At 36.4% G+C, this 23,648-nt stretch overlaps 1 protein-coding gene across 4 annotated transcripts in view; it reads left to right on the top strand.

Annotated features, from left to right (window-relative positions):
- Positions 1-21,681, top strand: part of LOC128890176 (protein NDRG3) — a 44,068-nt gene extending 22,387 nt beyond the window's left edge. Inside the window, exons 4-9 of one of the 4 annotated variants that reach the window (XM_054148446.1) lie at positions 10,202-10,401; positions 11,037-11,157; positions 14,513-14,801; positions 16,691-16,960; positions 18,834-18,918; positions 21,379-21,681. In XM_054148446.1, coding sequence (XP_054004421.1) covers positions 10,202-10,401; positions 11,037-11,157; positions 14,513-14,801; positions 16,691-16,960; positions 18,834-18,918; positions 21,379-21,437 — 1,024 coding nt within the window. In that variant the 3' untranslated portion in view covers positions 21,438-21,681. The remainder of the gene's footprint in view (positions 1-10,201; positions 10,402-11,036; positions 11,158-14,512; positions 14,802-16,690; positions 16,961-18,833; positions 18,919-21,378) is intronic. The other 3 variants (XM_054148447.1, XM_054148449.1, XM_054148448.1) reach the window with 3 other exon arrangements.
- Positions 21,682-23,648: the final 1,967 nt, after the last annotated feature.

Raw genomic sequence — 23,648 nt, 5'->3', positions numbered from 1 at the left:
ATCGTACCCGCCAACTGAATAAAAAACATTACAAAACAAAATTTCGCCCACCTTCACATGCAACACCGGTGTTGCGCATTTCGCGAGCAACCGGACCTCACTAGCCGACGTTTCATAATTAGCAAGTACGCATGAACATAGACAGTTACCCCAGGAATAGTTGAAAACTAGAACAAAGTCCTCTCAGCGGCTCGTCCAAGCATCGGTGGAATAACGAAAGGTAACATTGTTGTTGCGATTGCAGTTAATGCATGGGGAATGAATAGACGACAAGCAGCTCTCCGACGTCCACATGGAAATGCATCTTTTATTGACATGCGTATGTGATCGGCCCGATATGTTATTGTTAGACGAAGAATTTAGTATTTGTTTTACTCTGGATGAAATAGCTTCAGCGAAACGTACTCTGCATTCAGCGTAGATTTATGGACGGAGCTCGTTCGCCTCTCTTGTTTCGAAGGAAAGCTGGACTCCAGAAAGGAAACACGTAAATCGATCTATCCCCGGCAGCCTCGTCTTACCATAGATCTTTGCGTCGTTCGTGAGCTCACCGACGATAAGAAAAAAATGTACTGCTGTGTGCGCCTCGGTTAATCGATCGGTAAAAAGGGTACGAACGAGATATCGAATGACGGGGATATCGAGTGTTTTCCGCAGCGGTTAGCTCGGCTTCTAGCCACCGTACGTGAAATCGTTCTTTTTTAACGAAGCCACTATTTTCTTTTCTTTATTAAGAACGACGGGCGGTTACGGAAGCTCTGCGTATAACCTATTTATAATTTATGCGAGGTTGTATGCTCCATGTATTTTTCAATTTCATTCGAATTTTTACCTGCAATCATTGACGATAGAAGTTACATGGATATAATAAATAATTCATAGTAGAAACCACGGAGGTCGCATTTTGGATCCATGAAGTTTCTGTTACTCGGAAATATTGCAAAGAATAAAGTTTTTATCGATAGTAACTATGAAAAATGTAAAATAATAATGTTTCAAGGCTTTAGTTTAGGAATTGTAATTTAAAGCATTTTTCGAACGTAACAAAAACAATATTCGTAATGAGCTATTATTTGTTTACGTATCAGCTCTTTATTTTAGAATATTCTTTTAAATCTGTAGTCGAATGTACTAAATGAATATACGAAACGATGAAGTGTGTAATATAAATGTTATCTCTTTCCATCGCGTTGTAAAAAAGATTTTTATTTTAATAAATAATTCATGAAGCGAACCATACAGGTCGCATTTTAATACTAATAAAAGCTGCCTAAAACTGGCGTGAAAACGCGAGTGGAATAAACAATTTCGATGCAAATGTTCAATTCATTTTTACACGAAGAGTCATCATTCTTTCGATTGTACTACTCGTTCAAACACGCCTCCGTGCATCGAGTAGTGTCACATTTGACGTATGCTAATATTTATCAAATTCGTCAGAACGAATGGGACACCTGTAATTAATACGTATTCATTTGCGTAAAGCATCATTACCAACGATTCGGGTCGTGTGCGGTGTTAACGAACGCGATATCTATTTTGGTCAACCTGGTTTCGAGCACGCGTTGGCGTTTATCTTGCCTCAAGTTTAAATCAACTTTTAAAACCTACGATTGCGCTCCGCATTCAGTAGCTGCGATTAATTTGCGCCCAGGCTTAAAGCTCGGCTTAAACTCCTTTCACGAGCACGCCCGAAAAGTCTGCCTCCCGTTTTTCTACCGTGAACTCGTTTCGGCTACGCAAATTAAATCCCGCTTTTCAGCGATATCGCGTCTATTCATTATTTTTGTCTAATTCGCGAACACCTTTAAAGTGGAAATATGTTTTAGAAGGTAGCACGTCATTGTGATACGAGAGCTTTTATAAAATGATAATTAGATCTTTAATAAATCATAGTCAGTCTTGCAGGAGTGTTATTTATTATAAAATATTACATTTCAAATGGTTTTGAGTCATCTTTAGGTAATCCATGATTTTCTTGGAAGTGAAAATTATACTCGAAACCAAAGTGGTCGAAATGTTAAACTTTATAATTAATATTGCTTGTAAAAAGTCTGACAAACAGTAGTAATATTGTTATTATTTTACACTTTCAAGCTTCTGTATTACATCTTTCGTCGATTCAGGTTCATTGCAGCCCCCATCTCTCGATTCTGTAACTCTACTGAAAACATCCTCGCGGTTCCAGATATCTCTTCTTACTCGTGACACTTGACCAGTCGGAGAAGCAACAAAGCCTTCAAGTGTCGGAACAAAGTGAAGGAGCAAACCATCGGGATTTGCATAATCAATATTAGCTTGCCTACATCTTTGTCCCGTAAAAGGGGTACAAAAGCAATCGTCGAATCTTTGAATAGTCAATCTTCAATGTGCCTTTGACTGTACAACTTTTTTAACAAACGTACATTACCGAGGAAAAAAAAAATTGAATTGATTTCAGCGACATTTAGCATATTCTGCGAAGCACTCGAAAGGCTTTTATTTTAGTTCCTATCGTAATAACCTTGACTTATCCAATTACGCGTCCGACAAGAAGCTAATTTACATAATTCAATGACACAAATGACGACTACTTCGGTAATACTAATTTTCTACGTATAGTCTCTTCGGCGAGACAATCATTCGTTATGAATAGAGTTTAAGAGGACAGAGTTGTCATAGACAAAATTTAAAAATTTTTGTTTACGATTTAAAAACGTATTTTAATTTAAAGCAAAGCAAAGTTAAAAAATTTTTTTAAATTCCTTTGTCCATTCAGTTGTTAATATCTTTCCACAGAATAATTTGTTTGATATCGAAAAAAAAACATTCCTGAAGATTTGTTGTATCTACTCCATTTGTATCTTCAACATCATGTTCAATACTTGTATTGTAAAATTATGCTTTGTTTTGAATTTCAATGTGTACTTAAATCTCGAAGAAGAATTCTTAAATTCTACGTCAATTGCATGTATCCTCTTGATAGTCAGACGTAAGATACTTTTAACGATAAAAGTTGAAGACCAGAAGTCTCGAACACGTTAAAACAATGCGCTATCGTCACTGTCTCCATTGTACGTACAGGAACACGGCCGGACTCCAACCGGAAACGATAGTGTGACGTACTAAAAGATACGGGAAACCACGCGCAGTCAGATTTACTGTGCTTGGAAATTCAATGAAGTAAACTCAGTACATTCGAACCACTCTAAGCAACGTTCTATTTTTAACCAGCAAACGAGGGAGTTGGAGAAGCGAAGAGATCATTATATTATTTTAACGAATGAGAAGCAAAAACGTGAAGCACGTTTGAACCCAGAAACCACATTTAAACCGATTATTTTGCCCGTTCGAGGAACGAGGAAAGAATAAATACATTTAATAATGCTGTTTGTATTTTTCTCGGCAACGGAAATTGTTTTCCGCGAAAAATGGAAAACTTGCAAGACGCTCTGGAACGAAAGAAATATTACAAACCGCGCAACTATTTCGTTTCAGGCAGTAATGAGAAGAAGAATGAAAAGAAGATAAGCAGAAAATTAAACCTTACATTTTATGCTTCCTGTAACACAGTAACGAACGATAATGCAGATTGTACTATTAAGATTATTCGGATTAGTAATACCAGAAGGGTATTGAGAGAGTATAAAATTTAATATCGCGTTCACGCTGTATGAAACTTAATTAATCGATTCATAAAAACGAGATCGTTAAACCTTTCGCTCCGAGTCGGTCGGATCGTGTATGGATCCGAATGGTCGAGGCGTTGATTGGTCGGTGCGTTTGCTGTGACTCATGGCATCAATCGACCGCTACGAATATGTAGTTTATGAACGTCCAGTATAGTGCAGTGCTTCTCAACAGGAGTGCCATAGTACACTGGTGTAATCGCATGAGTAAAAGTTTTCAACCGAAAATTCTATTTCAAGTATTAGAACGGAAATTTGATCCTTGGATCCATGAAGCTTCCATCACTTGGAAATATTGCAAAGAATAAAGTTTTTGTCAATAGTAACTATGAATTTTTCAATTTAAAGCATTTCTCGAACGTAACAGAAATAATATTCATAACGAGATCGTATGTATAAAAATTAAAGGATGATAACTTTGCTCAAGCTATTATTTGTTAATGTATCAGCTCTTTATTTTGGAATATTCTTTTAAATCTGTAATCGAGTGTACTAGGTGGATATATAAAACGATGATTATTTCAAGATTGGGAAGCACTGGTATAGTGAACATAGCACTTAAATCTATTTCAAACAATAACTGCCTATTTATTATACATTTTGTGCGGATGCTGTCCTTTTGTCGCCGATATTACAGCAATAAATCAATCAACTGCCGGAAAGTCAAACATAATTAGGCAACATTTAATGAAGATACGATAAAGAACATGAAATGGAATCTTCTTCAAAGCTTCATTTGGCTCTACGACCCATAAGTAGAAATAAATGGCCAATTAATTTTTGTGAATGGTTCGATTTCTCTGTTATCGTAATTTCCCTTCTCCAATTATCGTACTACAAATTATCCTGAGCTTTGATCAGATTCCAGTTCCATTCGGGTTCCAGATTCAAAAGTAGAAGCTACAGGCGTGGAAGAAAGGAACTTGGAATGTCTCAGTGGGCGAAGGGATTTGAGAAAGTCTGACTAGCATTATCGAATCGATAACTTGCCAAACATTTGTATATCCGTAAATGGGAATAAATGTTTGCACGGCAAACACATGTCCGCGCATATGTATTTACTCGCATTTACGGATGTCACAAAAGTACGTCAATAAGAGAGGGTAAATTCGATTCGCGTGCTACGCTGATCGTGAAATTTCGCGCCGTCCTTCTGTACTTAGTTTCGTGGTAGATTTTATGCACTCGTCGCAATCATGGTGTACGTTATCACGGATACATGATAGCGATTGTAAAATGACTCAAGTTTACTATCGTTCACGGGTTTACTATCAGAGTCAACAACAGACTGTGATATATCTATCTCAGACTTTATCTTTGTTTGGCTAGATACTTTTACCCTTGAAAAATCGTTTTCGTGAAAATTATGTGGTGGGCGTTTGGAATTTTAGGAGAGCGCTCGTTTTTACTAGGTTGAAAATAAAAATTGTTTCTTATCGAAAGTTTTAAATGTCAAAAAAGAGATTTATTTACATGTTGTTAACAGTATATTTGTAGAACTAGAATTTGTTGATATGTGTGAGATTACATTGGGTCGTCCCATAAGTTCGTGCTGCAGACTGAATCAATATTTAATAAAAAAGTTACAGAAATTTTATAGCGACTGTATAATAACTGTGGTAGAAAGTTGAGAAAATATTGTAAAATGAGAGAGATCACCTTTTCTTAGAACACTTATGGGTATGTTTCATATATTAATTTGAGTAGCAAAAGAATAAGTGGCATGAATTTATGGGACGACCTAATAAATTAATATTACAGTTTATTAAGAAGGACAGAACGCAAGCAGAGGCCCCAACGTTAGGCTTAGGCAATCAAAACCGAGATAAACGTAATTTAAATTTAAGTTAAGTTTACAGAGTAGCTGTAACAACTTGACTCTTTGATAAATTTTTGTGTTCATTGTCTTCTTACTGTTTAAGGCCTTTATATTCAATGTAGCAACATGTAGATAATCGTAAAATATCATCGAACCCTGATGAATATTTCTTTTGAATATTTCAAATCACATGAAATAAAACCTTACGTTTTACCCTTTACTATTACAATTCGCCAGCAACGTTTGTTTTACGAGCACGTTTGTAATAAAGTCATCCGAATAACGTATCGATTTTCAAGTAAAGGCAACCTGACGCCGCCCGACCGAGGCCATAAATCGCGAGCATGGGTTTAATGAAATAGTTTCCAGAGTGATTCAGCGAATGTCTGCATTTTAAAGAAAAGAATTTCATTTAATACCTCCTTGAAGCCTGCCGTTCTACAAAACACGCGAACGAACGAGACGAGTAACCCAATTGGAAGGTACGTTTAAATACGGAAAACTAAATTAATTTATTTCCCAACAACAGGGGCTTCGAACGGCAAACGCTAATGCGAAGAAATAAACGGACGGTATTAATTGAATTTCTTTATTTAAAGTCGCTCTCGCTCGAATCCCACAAAAGGGTGAACCTGCGGTGGGTGGGGGGTGGGGGGGGTGGGTAGGAGGAAACGCGGGAAGCGATATTGGGAAATCAATTTACGCGACGCTGATTTTCTGAATGGCAAAACAAGGAAATGAAATTTTCAACAAAAGGCCAGGGATACACCTGGGAATCCGATGAAGAAAGTAACTTCTTTAGGAGATCGGAGGGGGATGGTATTTTCGCTGATATTTCTCCAAAGGGAGCGTTCCTTTATCTCCCTCGAACTCGCGGAAGCGTCGGCATATAGAAAACAGGTCAGCCTGAGTTCCTGACATTTTCCCCAAGTAAACTAAATTAGGTCGCCTCGTAAATCCTGAGGAATACAGGTCGAAGTAGGTTCTCGGGGCATTAGACGCGGGGGTAACACGGTAGAAGTGGCGCATGGACAATTAACACAATTGCCATTAATCACCTGGAATCCTTCCATTTACTTGCAATCATCATTTCCGTAATAAACGGCGAAACAGTTGAGCTGGCATCCCAGGGTGGTAGATTAAGAAAACGCTTGGAATGAAATTGCGAAATAATTCCTATGGATTGGTGCATATTATTATGCAAATTGGCTCATCGTGGGAGAATTCCTAGTCACGTTGACTGCGAACGGTGATTGCCTTATAAACATCCACATTACGGGGACATTGACTGTACGTTTCTGAAATCTGAACATGATGTACCAGGCTGCGATAATAATGTAGCAAATACCTTAGTTTTAGTTTAATTTAATGATATATTATTATTACATTATTAAACGCATATATAATATTGTATATTGTTATATTTAATATTATAATATTTAGTTAAGTATGTATTAAATGAATTGGTATATTTAATATATTAGATATAATTGTAATATATGTATAAAATATAGAATAAGTAATTACAGACTAAATATATAATTGCAATTAATATATACTAAAATATACACTACTAAATTTAATGATATATTATACTGTACCTACATACAGTGTATATATTTATATTTATATTAATGTTTATATGATTTTATATCATATATTATATATAATATAGAATAAATAATGACAGACTAAATATAATGATATATTATACGTAATACATCGTTATAGATGAAATATATGATTGCATTGGACTAAAACTCTGGTGTGTGTGCTATCTTACGTATACATGTAAATTGAGACAGCAAACAAACATCCATTCGCTCTCAGATGGAGGATAAAATAAACATATCGCGCCATTAATTCGATTACATTATTCGCAACGAATTTAATAAATAAATAAGCAAAATATAAAAGCAATTGCACCTGCCACTCGCAAGAAAAGCATGCGTAACTCGGTTGTCACGGACTGCAATCAGCCCACAGATAAATTCCCATTCTATCCCAGTAAAAGCACGAGATAAAGGTATCCCGGCGTTAGGTCGATTAAATTATTCGCAGCGAGTTTAATAAATGCAAAAATGCCGTCGAGCGTCTTACACAATCAAGGGTTGCCCGTTCGAAGAAGGTGTTAAACGGTCGTTTCACCGGGACGTGTAATACACTTCTGAATGTTACGGGAGCTTTAATGAAGAAGAACGTCGTTTTCCCCTCGAACGTATCTGCAGCTGAATAAGAGTGCAGCCGTCAAAGGAAAATTGCTCACACAAATCAGAATGAAAGCACGTGGCGCACGGACTCGGTGACACGAGCCACCTTACAGAAATATACACGATCCGCCCGACCACGCCGCGGCTCGGCAAGGGCGTGGTCTTCAGGATCGATACCATAAAAAGCTCACTGCACGTCCACCTCTGTAATAAAGTGCGCAACTTTGCCTACATGCAGACACTAAACGTTTCAGCGGGTTACATGCAAATTTCCTACGCCTTCCGTGGCCAAGCGCAGCCAGCTACACCCTTTCGCGCGCGAGCTGGCGACTTCGAAGACGCAGCAGGTTCAAACGATCGACCTGTTGGTAATTACTCGCTAGAAACTTGGTGGGAGATGGTTCGAAGGCGTTCGATCACGCATCAACCTTTCCGTTCATCGATAGGTATTTTTTCTTTGTTATTAAGGAATGGGAAATCCATAACGCTGGAATTGATAACGTTGGATGTTACTCGCACTGGTTAGAAGCACGAAAAAGTGTTGGGAAAAGGTGTTCTTACGAGAGAATTTATTATATTTTTATGAAATTATTATACATTGACGCTATATTAATTTTTTTGGATAGATATGTCAAACGTTTTGATTGTTGGTTTAGAAAATTATTTACAGTGTAATAAATTATATAACTGGGATCAAACATTCGACTTGTTGACATTCGATTACTTGTTCGAAACTTGGTAAGAGATGCTTTAAAGGCGTTCGATGACATACCAACTTTAGATATGTATTATTTTCGCATTATGAATGACTGGAATCCACTGATAACTTTATCTAAAATTCATACTGAAAAAAAAAATTGTTAACGAAAAAATTCCTTTTCAGAAGAATTTATAATATTTGTCTATTATATATATAATATTTTTCTAAAACTTGTATACATTGATATTACATAAATTATTTGTGACGAAGTACAAATATAGTTATGACAAACTTTTTGAATTTTACAGAGGACCGTAAACAAAAAACCTCAAAGCTTTCCTAAGGGATGAACCATGCTCCTTCATACTATAACTATAATGTTTACATATTGCCATTCTTGAGTAGGATAGTTGGAAGTTCGAACATGTTTTAGATCCGTGAAACGACAAAACTTACACGGTAAACACAATTTAAAGTTTCTGATGAACTTACAAATTGATAAGTTACTCGTGCTAGTGATATAGCCTGTTCAATTTTATTCTTGCTTCTTTTAAAACATAATTCTACTTCTAATCTTGAAATACCTTTACTAGAAAGGAAATGTATTTAGTTCTTATTTTCTTCATAAATTTTGGTCATACATAACATATTCATTTAAATGTATTTTCATGACGCGCAACAATTTCTTAAATATTAATCAGTGGTTTTAGAAATTTACCACAAATGAACAACATACTTCAGAGACTTATAACGAGTGTCAGATAGATTACGAAGGTTGCCACTTGACACACGGCTTCCCAAGTTCTACGCACTCGACGTTTTAATTAGCAGAATTTCGAAAAATGACATGATTATACAGCACACGATCTCTCGCAAAGCTGTAACTCTAATTAAAAGGTACGCCATGCTCAAATGGAAATGTGGCTTTAATAAATACCACGAGTGCTGGGAAAAACAGAAAACTTATTCGGAAAATATTTGCACGACACTTTAAAGGAAAGGGGGAATCTGCAACACCATCTATTCAAAGTCGCTGAAAGCACGGGCTTGGCACATTTTATATTCCGCTGTTGATGTAGCGAATATTTGATGATACTTCGCTTGTAGTCCGAATGAAAAGAAAATACGCGGAGAGCGACGCCTTCCGCTTCGGCGATTCTTTTCACCGTCAAACTTCACTTTCTTCAAAGTTAGAAATCCAGTGCATTCGTACATAATTAAATTACTTTCGTTCGTTTCTATTAATAGAACACTATTTCGTTGTATGCAATGATTGAAAAGTGAAACAAACACGTACTTTTGTATCGTGCATTTCACACTCTAAATATAAATGCGTATACTTCATCCCTCGAAAATTAAAAAAAAAAAAAAAAAATGTTCTCGTAAAAGGATATTAAACTTCCCTGGTAAATTATGCACAGCTGCGAGGAAATAGCGTGCATCGATTTGACGTAAATTTACCCAGAGTGAACTCTTTTTACGGGGATATCATTAAAAATAATATCCAATTTTCTGGTCGATTTCAATTTTTTTTTTATTGCCTGTCCTGAGGCAAGCTGACCCCTTTTCATAGAATATACATAGTATCATAGGATGCTGACAGCAATGGCTATTCTACTAATTAAAAATTAAAATTAAAATACGTGTTTAAAAAGGAGTAAATATAGGGAAGATCAGAGTAGTTTAGCAAAACAACGATATTTTCATCCTTGGAAATTTCATAATTTGTTTGCACACGAGAGAAGGGCGCGACGACTGGTTTAACCGGAAATCGAGTTACTAAAAAATTTCTTTCCATGCACAGCACGATGCCTTCAGATAGTATGGACGACATCGAGTTGAAAAATATTCAACTCCAATTTCCTGCGCTAAGATATTTGTCGAGAGATGATAATTCCGTGCGAGAAGAGAGGGTGGAGACCGACAAAGGAACTTTGCTGGTGGGTGTACAAGGAAACAGAGCGAAACCTGCCATTCTCACTTATCACGACTTAGGCCTTAACTGTGAGTAATTATCTTGAATTCATCAGTTCCACACGTTTTTCAAACTCCATTAATTTGAAATGAAATTTTCCTGATAATTTGGTCAAAGACAAACTTTTAATTAGGCACCACACCTTCTATGATAAACATGCATAGGCTTAACACGATGACTGCCACACTCATTCGCATGGAAGTCACCACAGAACAAAAATTTCGTCTCGAGACAATTAGAAACCTATTGAATATAATATTTGTCGTATTACTTATTTTTTAATTCTCATCAAAATTAACGAATACTATCCAGACCTGCTTTCATCAATAGTTAGTCCTTTAAATTATTTGTTGAAGTTCTTTAGTAAAAAGCTCCGTCACCCATATGTGGGTGACGTGGAGTTTAATGCGTTAATGCTAAGTAGTATTTATAATTATCGTTAGATGTAAGAATTAGTTATTCTGACCGTAAATCATTTCGCATTTATTTTAATTATATTATGACTCACATATGTATAGAAATGTTGAACATGAATTAACAGTGGTCGCTAATAGCTTACAAGCTGATGCGGCAATAAATAAATAAATAAATAAGAAGTGAACTGTTAATTATACTGTATTATGTACATTGTACATTTAAAAGAAATATTAATGACTGTTCCCAGATATATCGAGCTTCCAGGCATTCTTCAATTACATCGATATGCGAGTTTTACTTGAAAACTTCTGCGTTTATCATGTTAACGCACCTGGTCAAGAGGAGGGTGCACCGACGCTACCTGAGGAGTGAGTACACTTTTTATTCAAAATTCATTTTCTTTTCCTTTGGTCAACAAGTGTTTCGTATAATAAAATTCTTCGTTAACTCAATAATAATTAGACACGAAACGTAAGAAATATCGAATTCCTTTTAAGACGAATTGTATTGCGTTTCTCATTCAGGATTGTTCTTCGAAAGAATGTTAATTGTTTCCATTAGTTCTACCTAGCGCGTGCGATTAAACGCTTCGTAGGAAATGTCACGGAAGTCATTTCTCGATAGACAACTGGTTCTAATCGCCGATTACGTCGAACACGGACTCCCGTTAAGGGGACATGTACACCTGGACGAGTTCGAGGCCAATGTTTGCCATTTTTTTTTTCAACTAAATTGTTAAAATAATAAAATCCGAATTTTGGTTATTTAAAAATATATTAGTAAATTAAAAAATATTAATTGGATAAATTCTGATAGCTTAAAAATATTTCTTAGAGAAACGCCTTTGAAGTTTTATACACGCTCAAATTCTTGTTTCTTTTACCTGATCTCTGGGTCTCTAATTCTAAACACAATAAGAAGTTTAGGATGTGGTTGGTGGAGCTGTTAGTCGCTACCTGAACGAAATCTACCTGAGAATTGGTCGAGAGGGCAGAATGCTTACTATGCTTCGGTTAGGGCTCTGTATCTTCGTCAGTGTTGTGTAAATATTAATTTCAAGTTTTTATAAAACTTTTCAGAAACGAATAGCAAAGAATACATTTTTTTTTTGTCCTAGGTGTACATGGCTTTTTAATTTCCATAACGAGGTATAAGAATTGTTTAAACAAAAGTAGTACACTTCTTCCATGTTGTTTTATCTTCCTAACGACTAAGCTGCATTTATGACTTAACTGGAAAGTACACGATAGAACTTAATCTAAAAATAAATGTGTTTCTAAATATACACTTTCGAAAATAATACGTGTAAATATGAGATCGTGCGGATGAAAATTATGGTCGATATGCGTATACGTCATTGGAATAGAAGGTGGGTTGAAGTTGTGTTTGGTTCTCCATGAAAACTGTATAGGTGGTTTTAAACCAACGCACGAGTGTATACAATAAAAATCGATTTACCTAAAGATCTCATACGTACGCGTGTATTCAGATTTCGTTCAAGAGCATGATGCACGCGCGCTACTCGATAACAGCGAATTCAATTAGTGCGAATCAATGACCCAATTAACGTTCTAATTAGTCGAAGCCCCGACGATGTCCCGCTTTCGCGTTTGCGATGGATAATTCCGCGCGTCTTAACGGAGATTCTTCTTTGCTGCGCTTTGCCTCTATCGCCGTTTGCATTTGAACGGATTCGATCTTATCGGTCGTTGCGCAATCCGCCTTTCCAATATTCAATCTCTCATGAAATCAGGAAATAGCATCGCGCGATATCGTTGCGAGCCTTTCCTACCCGTTCTCAAAATTACGAACGGTTCGTTCAGCCAGGACCATTTCCATCTCATGTTTGAAAATTAAGGGGTTAGGGTAATCTAGAATGTATGAGAAAATTAATGTAAATTCTAGATACCATAAAAATTCGTACGATATTTAATACAGCAACAGTTGTTTTATACTGACCAAAGCAAACAATTGAAATCAATTTTTAAAAAATATCAGCTTACAGAGAATGATAAGACGAAACTTTTTTATATTTACAGTTTATTCATAGGACGCTTAGTTTCGAAAATAAAATATGAAAAGTTAGAAGTTCGTTGGAAAAATTGAATTTCAGGAGAAAGGTCTTCTACAATTTTTATCTCTGAAACTAAGCATTGCACTAATAAACTCCAAATATAAACAAAGTTTCGTTTTATGAATCTCCAAAAGGTGATACTTTTTAAAATTCAATTGTCTGACTGTAGTTTCTTTTTTCTTTAAGAAAACAGTAACAGGATCAGATCACTACGAGATCTCAAGAAAAAGGTCTTTTAAGTTTTTAATTTTTATTTTTGAAACTAAACGTCCTATGAATAAACTGTAAATATAGAAAAGTTCCGTCTTATGGTACCTTATAAGCTGATATTTTTTAAAAATTCACGCCTCTTAGAATTTCCAGAAAAAATCCTCCCCCAATCAAAGGTTTCATGGAGATCGTTTGGTGATTGAAATTTGTTGTCGTGGCTTTTAGCTTCATATTTAATGCTACCGCGTTATTGAATTAACTTCCGTAGACTGTCAGGCGGTAAGTAAAAATGCCTTGACGCAATAGTTGGGGTTCGTTTACGTCGTTGAATTAGAAGATTGACGGTGCCTACCTACGACATCCGATTAAGCTGACCTCAAACAATCGAGGTTCACCTCGACAGACCCATACGTAGCTAAACAGCGTGTTACAGAATAATTTAGACTGCAATGCAGATTTTCATGCACCGGGCATACGAATCCATTCTCGCTCGCGTGCCAAAACCGTGAAATATCATGACGAATACGTATTCGAATACATTGGCGCCAGTATGGTTAATGATACTTCGAGTTCTTGTTGATCGTTCAATCGGGACCATTGCTTATGGAATAATCTTGTCGACTAATTATTAGGTTGTCCCAAAAGTTTCTTTCGTTTTATTAATACTTAACTCATACACAATATTTTATGTTTTATATTACATTACAAAATTGTGTACAATTCATTTCGTTCCATTACTGTTACATCAACAATGTCTAAGAAATTAGATTGTCTATTTATATAAACACTGCCACAGAAAATGATTGAATGCAACTCACGAAAGAAACTTTTAGGACAACCTAATACTAAACAATAATTCTAATTAATAGATTTAAGACTCGACTGCTTACAGGGTTAGAATTAAATTAGGTCGTATACTTGTTACAAATCGCGGAGTTAATTTCATACATGCATGCATGTGTTACTAAAGAAAGCAAGTGCGCAACGTATATACATAGAACAGACGGAAATTCCATCGAGATTTGTAACAAGAGAAATTTGATAAGCACAGTTGCCACCGCGTTATGAAATTAATTCCAGCGTACGTTTGTAACGCTCCGCCCAGCACACACGTGAGAACAGAAACCCGTTGTATCATCACGGAAGAAATTAATTTCATCGGTCGAAGTCGTCGATAAATGTTGCTACGCGAAAATTGCTAACGTAACAAACTCTATTCAAATTAACTTCCGATGTTTCTCGAATAATAATTCTAAATTTGAAAAGCGCTCAACTTCTACTAGCAGACGCGAAGTCTCTTTTGAGTGTAAACGAATCGATGCGCTATTAATTTTTAACGCGACACGATCGCAAGTCATGGCTTGACACGACTCGAATCAGCGATCGATAAATTATCACGAAGGAACGAACCAGTGTTAAATTGATTCACTGTATTCTAGTTACGTTTATCCGTCCATGGACGAACTGGCAGAGCAGCTGCTCTTCGTCTTGGGTCACTTTGGCCTGAAGTCCGTAATCGGTTTTGGAGTCGGCGCTGGAGCTAACATACTAGCCAGATTCTCGCTTGCTCATCCTGAGAAGGTCAATGCTCTGTGCTTGATAAACTGCGTATCGACGCAGGCAGGTTGGATCGAGTGGGCTTACCAGAAGATGAACGTTCGTCACCTGAGATCGCAGGGCATGACTCAAGGTGTCCTGGACTATTTGATGTGGCATCACTTTGGCAGAGTAAGGAAAATCTTTTACCTACACGCACGTAGCTCGAATCTAGCTGGAAGGTTAGATTAAGATTTACTCGAAGATCGACTGAAGATCGAATTCTCAAATTTATATAGATGCACAATTTAAAAGGGTGCTGTTGTCGCAGTCAAAATTCATAAATTATTTTCAAGGTTTACGTGTAAATTTTAATTGAAAACGGAGAGTAATTTTTTGTTATATACATCGAACTTAATATATACATTTTGTTGTTAGAATATATTTACGCTGGATTGATAAACATTTCGATCTTATTCTCAAATTAATATAGATGCACAATTTAAGAGGGTGCAGTTGTCGCAGTCAAAATTCATGAATTATTTTCAAGATTTAAATGTAAATGTTAGTTGAAAATGAAGAGTAATTTGTGAATATATGTATTGAACTTTATATATACATTTTGTTGTTAGGATATATTTGCATTCATGTTTTTATACTCGTACTATTGTAAATCTAGCGTAACTAGACAAATTTAGTCATCATTGACTCGTCAGTCTTATGATTCATCTACAGTGGATCTAAATACATAATAATCTAAATCTCAACTTGACAGCCATTAAAATATATTCTTCAACCTTTGTAGTAATGAAACTGAGGAAAGATCAAAGGTTTGGTTTTTATTCATAAACAAATGATAAGTTCACTCTCGCCAGGCACAGAATTAATTTCTTCACCTAATACATTGAGTTCCATACTTGTACTGAAAAATTCCTTTTATTTCGAATTAATGTGTATTTAAATCGAAAGAAATAATTTTACCAATCGCGCACACCTTAATCGCGAGTGCAGGGACTAATCCAGGTCATCGCATTATTCCGAATCGATACGAAGATGTTCTTGATCCTAATTTATATTCGAAAGTAGCTTCGTATAAGGAAATAGGCAACAGCCTCGATGGCCTATAAAGCTTTACCAAGGTAGGTTAGTTGAGCAACGTCGACACGGAAACGTAGGCCAATAAATTATCGACTAGAGAACCGTGTCCCGACGAAGGCGTACGCCGTGGGGTGTACGTTTCTCTGCAACCTGGAAAATTGGATTTAGGGCATTAGCAGCAATTATGTGCCTTTTATTATGCAACACGTAGGTTCTTAACAGTGTTACTGCATACACCGTAGAAAAAAAAAACAAAATAGACGATCGCGTGGCTCGTGGCGTAAACATCATTCGACGCGGCAGAGATTAGCAATTTCGCGTCGACAAATAAGACCCACGGTTCGACGCGACCCTTCTTCTTGCCTTCCCATTTCCTTCCTGCTGTTACTAATTTAACTTTTTACCGACCAGGACTAATGATAGGTCTTGACGGGACGTTTTTACCTTCGGTCCGTAGCTCGGAGACGTCGAACCGTGAAGATACTCGAGTTCGTAGAATTCCTCGATCAGGGACGGGTTAAAACCGAGCGAAGAAGTGTTGCAATACACGTGATAATTCAGTGTTTTATGTCGGGAAGAAAAAGTTCCCAGAGTTCAGATCACCCACTTTTCAAAATTTAATTTTCTCCTCGCCTATCGCCTCCTTTAATTTGTCCAACTGCGAGTCATACTTGAGATTTTTTATTTTGTTTGGTAGTAACGTAATAGACCAAATAAGTGTTGCAATACACATGATAGTTCAGTGTTTTATGTCGGAAAGTAAATGATTCCAGAATTCAGGTCACCCACTCTGCATAATTTAAGAGTAGGGACCTTGGGTACGCGACAATAACCCCAGGAAGACTTAGAAATTTGCTTCGAAACTTAGAAATCATTCTTGAGGTGTAGCAACACTCGACAGCCAAAAGTGTCTCTTATTTTTAATGGTCCCAAAAGTATTTCCTCTCCGAGGAGCAAAATACTAACGAGTTTCCACCTTCCAGGGCACGGAGGACAGGAACCACGACCTCGTTCAGGTGTACAAGAACTACTTCGAGCGTCACGTGAACCCAACGAACCTAGCGCTACTCATCGACAGCTATGTTCGCCGTTCAGATCTGAACATCACGAGGGAATTAGATCCGATACGTAAAAAGGAAGGCCTTACCCTCGGTGTACCTGTCATGAACATCACCGGGGCTCTTAGCCCGCATGTCGACGACACCGTGACGTTAAACGGACGATTAGATCCGACGAACAGCTCGTGGATGAAGGTACGAGGCGTTCTCGCAACAGTAATCGCTTCAACGTCGAGCATCTGCGCACTCGCAACGACGTGAAACAGCTCCGAGCTGTTGCTGTGCATATTACTAGGGCTACGTTAATTGATAACTAACGAAGTAAGCGAACGATTGTCTCGGTGCATTCAATTCATACCTGATAGTGGAGATATAAATATTTCATGAATAAGCTACGAGCTTTAAATTATGTACACTCCTGCTGGCAAGTATGTGGACACTTGGCTTAAATGAGTAATAAGATACGAATGTTTTAATGAATGTTACATGTGAATTACATGTTTGTAAATTTAACTCGTGTCGCATTGAAAAATATATTTTATTAGTAGTTTATTCAATGTCTCATCAGGAATAATAAAAAAAAAAAACAATTGAATTTTCTTTAACTGATCTTGAAATTCTATTAATTTCTTTATTGTATCTCAAGTAACATTGTTCCATTTATTTTGCAATATCTCTACCATAAATGTTTTTTAAATGTTGAATATTTTTTTTAAATATTGTTTTATTGTAAATATGTTGAAATAGAATTGAGCAACATAAAATTGTCTGGCAATAATTTACGGTGTATATTAATTCTTTATTGAAGGTGGTAAGTGTCCACATATTTACGGACGGAGGTCTACTATGCTAAAAATATAGATGATTGATGTTTTCCTTAGGATTGAGCTAGTGACACGAATGAATGCACGTGAGTCAGTTGAAAAGAGAAGTTTTTTTCGCTGTAGATGGATGAAACATAATTAGTCGTTCAGGGTCACTTATTCATTGGGAATCATGTCAGGTATGACATCAACTTGCATCTGCGAGGAAACTAGAAACTAGAACTAATCGAAGATACAGAGAATCGATATAGGACTATTTTTTCATGACATTTTTTGTTTCCGAAAAGTGCAAGTGCATCATGTATCCTTTGTTCACATACATCTACTTTTCTCGTAATTCTGTATAAAAAAGTATTAAGATACAACGATTAAAAATATTAAATTTGATGAAATATATTATTGCAACATTAAAATCTAAATATTTGTTTATTCGCATTTTTATGCTATTAATTTCTCCGACAATTACTCTCAGGCATCTTCATATATTTTTTTTATTAATGAAAATATGTTCGTAATGGTTCTATTCGATTAAAATATTTGGAATGATAAGCTTATGGTGCATTCTGTCAATTTTTATTCCACTTACCAATCCACATATCATATTTTTCATTGTTAGTGAAACTAGAATACGATTCCAACTGATTCGATCTAACAAGCTTAATAACCGAAATCTAGAAGCTAAGAACACTCACGTTAACGCAGCATGAATCGAATGAATTGTGTTTACAAATTTTACTGTTTACCTGATACAATATCGTCAATGCTTGAATCCTAAACACAAATAGAAAATATGAAATATATCGTAAAATATTACGTTTTCAATGGTCATACTTGAATATACAAAATATGGACATTATATTTAATACACATAACGCATGGTTTTATATGCAAATTACAAGAAGAAAGATTCATGTGCAACAGTCGACACTTTCATGTAAAAGATCTTATCAAACAAAAGAATTATGCCACGGTTACGATAAATATATCGTATCTACGCTCGTCCTAGATTCTTCAAAATCACTCTGCATAAAAAATTGCTCGTGCCTGTAGATTTCTGCGAAGAGACGATCGATAGTGCTCTAGCAAACCTATAAAGTGAATTCTCAATGATCTTGAGCGCCCACTTATGTTTGATCCGACCGCACTTTCCTGTAAATAACATACTAGAAATAATTGAAAGCAGGAGACATTATTCATTAAACGAATAATTAGCAAAACAGTGACGTTATCGTTTGCATTCGCAGATTTCTGATTGCGGAATGGTGCTGGAGGAGCAACCGGGCAAAGTAAGCGAGGCCTTCCGACTGTTTCTTCAGGGCGAAGGATATGGTAAGTGAGCGCCCCGACGATCTACACTTTAGACATTAATTATCGGATTGTCAAATGATTATTTCCTATCGATCGTCACCGGTATAAACGAATCGCGCACGCGCCATGCTATTCCGTAGAAGAGCACGCGGACCGTTTGGTGGCGAAAAAGTGAACGTTGACATAAATATTCGTAGAACCGAATCTTACCTTTGAATTATATCAAATTATTGAATTATATAAAACATTTTTCGCCATTCGTTCGAAGGATAGGTAATATAAGTGTTCCAAAGGGTAATTGACTCGTTGATATTGCGAATAATTTATTCGAATGAACGAATTCGAGAAGAATTGATTGTTAAGAGCGTTAAAGAGACGACCGTGTGCTCTTCTACGCGATAAAAAAGAAAAAAAACAAGAAAACGAAGAAAACGAAAACGCAAGTGTCGTAGATTGTGGATATTCGTAGCCTTAAGTTCCTTCTATCGATCTCTGCGTTTTAAAAGTATCAGTATTTTTGGCCTATGAACTCGAATCGACGCCACGATACGTGTCGATATACGAAACGAAAGGAAATCGTTCACGGCTACCGATCGACTCTTTCATTTCCCATTCGCGACGTTTTCGGATCAGTCGGAGTGCGAATCGATTAACGAAAATCACGCTTGTAAATTAAGTCACTTCGACCATTTTGCCTTTGACCTCGCTAGACACTCGGTTTAAGCTGCATTAGCCGTAGCAAGTAAAGGTTGTTTCTCCCCACTAACACAAATTTAACTACAGACGTACCTTTTGATGTAAACGTTGTTTCTCGTACAGCCATGTTCGAAGTAACTTAACGTTCGCCAGTTATCATTTACACGTTACACTCTGAATGTTCTTAATCGCTTCGTGAAAAGAGCATACGAAGGAACGTAGAGGAGAACAGTTCCACTGATTACTGAACGCTAGTCTCGCGACTAATCGAGAGTTTATTATTCTTTTTTGGCTTCTTGGTCACAGAAACACGATAGCACTTATCACACGACACATAACGCTTTACCACTATCGCCCAGTTGGTATAGAGAAACAAAAGAAACAAAAAGAAGGACGGTGTACTTGTCGCGCGAATAGAGTAATTCGTCGATGATAAAGACTCCCCACGCTCTTTCTCGATGATCTCGATATACCTCCTCCATCTACACGCATAAAACAATGAATTTATTATTTATCTCGCGCGGTAGGTAACTGCGATTATTAGCCAAGTACGCCCAAGTTGTTCTATTTAAATTAATTGTTCCTATCGTGGTAACTATCGTTAATTAATTGTTGTTACAATCGTCTCTGTTGTACGAATAGAGTTTTCATGTTGTACGAATGGCGCGACGCCAAGATGCTTGTTAACCCTCGATGCGTTAAGGAATGCAACGCTCTTTATTCATAAAATTAAACATTTTCTAAACGTTACAATCGACGTATACGGATCGATTTCTGCGAAATCACGTTCGCGTGCATCCTTGCTAAATTGAGATTTAACAACGTCTTCGATCATGTACTTTCCTTCATTGGAAAGCCACTGGCTCGACTTGATAAATAAAAAGAGGTTTGAAAAAGGATTACGTTGAATTCATCACTTTGAGTTTCACCACCATTGCCATTTATTTGACAAGTTTTTTTTTCTTTTTCTTTACGAAACGACGTTTTATCAAACGACAAAAATAAGAAAATACGAAAATACATGTTCACCGACTTGCGCCTTTATTTCCCACGCGTCTCGGATCGATCGAGTGGTACGTATACATATTAACTACTAGTATTGAAAACCGATGTAGTTAGTAAATAGTTTTGGCTTCTTGGCTATTTTGTTTGCTTCTCAATTACCGCCAATGCTAAGAATCACGCTGTCGTTTGAATAGTTTAGACGGAGGTCTCAAACCAGATGTGTCATAGTACAAATAGTACAGAAAGTTTCTTCACGAGCGTTAGACGATTTCAAATTCCTGCTTTCGCTGTTGACGTTCACACTAATATTACTTATTAGGTGTAGGCATAAGTTCTGTAGGATTATCAACCGAATTACTGTATTAACTGAACGATGTTACATCAAGAAATGTGTCGTGAATTTATTTTGATTTCATACCGATGTCACGAACTCTTAAGTTCACAAATGCTGACGTTTGCAAGACGTTATGCATACACCTCATATTTTATTTTGCTCGAGTTCGCAGATTCTAATCAACAGCGAAAGCATTCACGACTCTCGTCCACTCCTTCATCGATAAACATTGATGAAAAAGATGAGGATGGACAACAGTCGGTGTCCAATCGTTGCTTCACTATTTTCTTTTATTATTTAAATTTACCAAACCACGACGATTGGCCTAGCGATGCATCGCACCAGACTGATTTACGATGAAAGACGCGTTAAAAGAGCGTTCGCTACGACACTACGTAGTTGTTTTTCGAGTCTTTAAAGAGAATTTGTTTTCTTATGCGTTTTAGTGGTGAAATCCCCGCGGAAGCCCGTGACGCCGACAACACCCGAAGGTAATTGTAATTAGGAATTGAAGGCCGCAAGGAGTCAAGCGCGCAGTTGGTCGGTTAGACCACGTCTATGTGTTAAGTAAGTCGGAATTCAAACTCTTATCGGGAGATACTAACCGACGTCGATTTATCATGACTAACATGTCTTGGACAACCTCGGGCATATTCTCTCAAGGATTATCAAAAGGCAACCAACTATTGTTCATTTCTAAACGTTACTGATTCTTTCGGACTGCGGATGTCGTGGGCCTATCCCCCGCGGACATGCTAAATTCTTACAGTGGGTGTAGAAAGTATTCGTACACTGATCACTTTCCAAAAAAACTATGTAAAATTGTAATTTATTAACTTATTTTTTATAAACAATGATATTCTACATATTCTTGGAAATCTCTAGAATAAATAGATTACAAAAAAAATAGCTATTTATGAAAGTTGCGAAATTAACAAGAAAAAAACAATAAATCGATAGAAATATCGAAGCAATAAGTATTCGTACAACTGTTTAATTTGTTAAACTTCATTAAAAAGAAAGAAATTTACATTAATTTACAAGTATATAATACTTCCTTCGTGGGATCTCCTTTTGATTTTATAATTATTGCAACTCTTCTAAGCGTTAAATTAACTAAATTATTAGTTATTCGAAGTGAGATTTTCTTCAATTCCTCTATCAGAGCCATTATTAAAAGTACTTTACTGGAAATTTGATGTTTTCTAATTCGTACGGAGCAATAAACTAATGTGTTTACACTACAAACTCTACTGTAAATGGTTCGTCATAAGAATCGTACAAATACTTATTGCTTCTATACTTTTACCCACTTTTCGCATTTTTTTGTTAATTTCACAAATTATATTAACTAGTAAATGTTGCTCGGACTATATATATCTTAGAAACTTCCGAGAATATGTAAAATATCATTGATTATAAAAAAAGAAGTTAAGAAACTACAATTTCACACAAAAGTGTTTTGGGAAATTGATCGTTGTACGAATACATTCTACACCCACTGTACACTTCACGAAACCTTTCGATACATCTTGGATCTATACCTCTCGCTGTTGCTTTTTGTTTCGACGAATTAATCCTTGCTTCGAGAAACGTTCAAGTATCAACCCTTTGCGCTCGACGATGCTTCGGGCAGTGAAATGGTCTTAAACGTTGATCACTTTGTGAAAGTAATATTGGGTTGTCCAGAAAGCTCGTGCTAATTTTTGAGAAATATTCAAAGACATATTTGAATTTTTATATAATCCGTTCACTGCACAAATCAGAGTCACGTAAGAGCAGAGATTTTTAATATCAAGTTCTGTATTCTTCATATAAATAACTGTGCCTCGTAACAATGCCATATCAAATTTATCTTCACTCGAACTGATTTTATTGCGGACATCCTTCGTAGAACTTTTATAGAACATCGAAATAATGAAGACGTTAGAAACAATTTTCTGCCACGGCTGTCCAATTTGAGATTAGAAATCTTATCACTATTTGAAGATGCACCATTTTCCATATCTTAATAAAATATACAATGGTAGTATATATTTATATATTCTCTATACAAAGAAATATATGAAAAGGTATAATATAAAGAAAAACTCGCCTCTTAATCGCCACTCGAATTTCCGCGTAAAATCCAGTGGCGACTGAGAGTCGTCTCTCGAGTGCAGAGGGTTCACACGCACAGTTTCTTTATTATTATACGCACCGATTGTTATCGCAAAGCAAATCTAAAAAATAATTTAAAGAACACTCTAGTCTGTATTACTCGCAGCGAGGGGATCAATCGTTTCCTCAAAATCGCCTCTGTCATATTCATACATCTACCTCACTAACATGTTTTCTTAACAATCTTCTAATTTTCTAATAACGTCACTCACGTTTCTTCAGTAAGATTGCACGTATATAATAAATGTTTATCGACCGAGTTTACCTCCCACGTTCTGTTCTTATCGGTAGTTGGTATTCACATAGCGTTATCAATCAGCGACAAATCAGAGATCTTTCTCGGAGCGCGAAAAACAAATAAGACTCGATCTTTCAAACGTCCTGTTCCGAGTTTCAAAAACTGTTTAATGTGTTTTCTTGTAGCAGCGTTTGCTCGGTGATGGGACATTGTCAGATAATAATTTACTAAAAACTAACGCAGTACGAGAGAGCCTCGCACAAATACACAAACACACACACACACACACACACACACACACACACACACACACACACA

The sequence above is a fragment of the Hylaeus anthracinus genome, unplaced genomic scaffold (assembly GCF_026225885.1).
Source record: "Hylaeus anthracinus isolate JK02 unplaced genomic scaffold, UHH_iyHylAnth1.0_haploid 12000, whole genome shotgun sequence".
Taxonomy (NCBI): domain Eukaryota; kingdom Metazoa; phylum Arthropoda; class Insecta; order Hymenoptera; family Colletidae; genus Hylaeus; species Hylaeus anthracinus.
The sequence above is the reverse complement of the archived record's forward strand: the minus strand, read 5'-3'. Positions and strand labels throughout refer to the sequence as shown.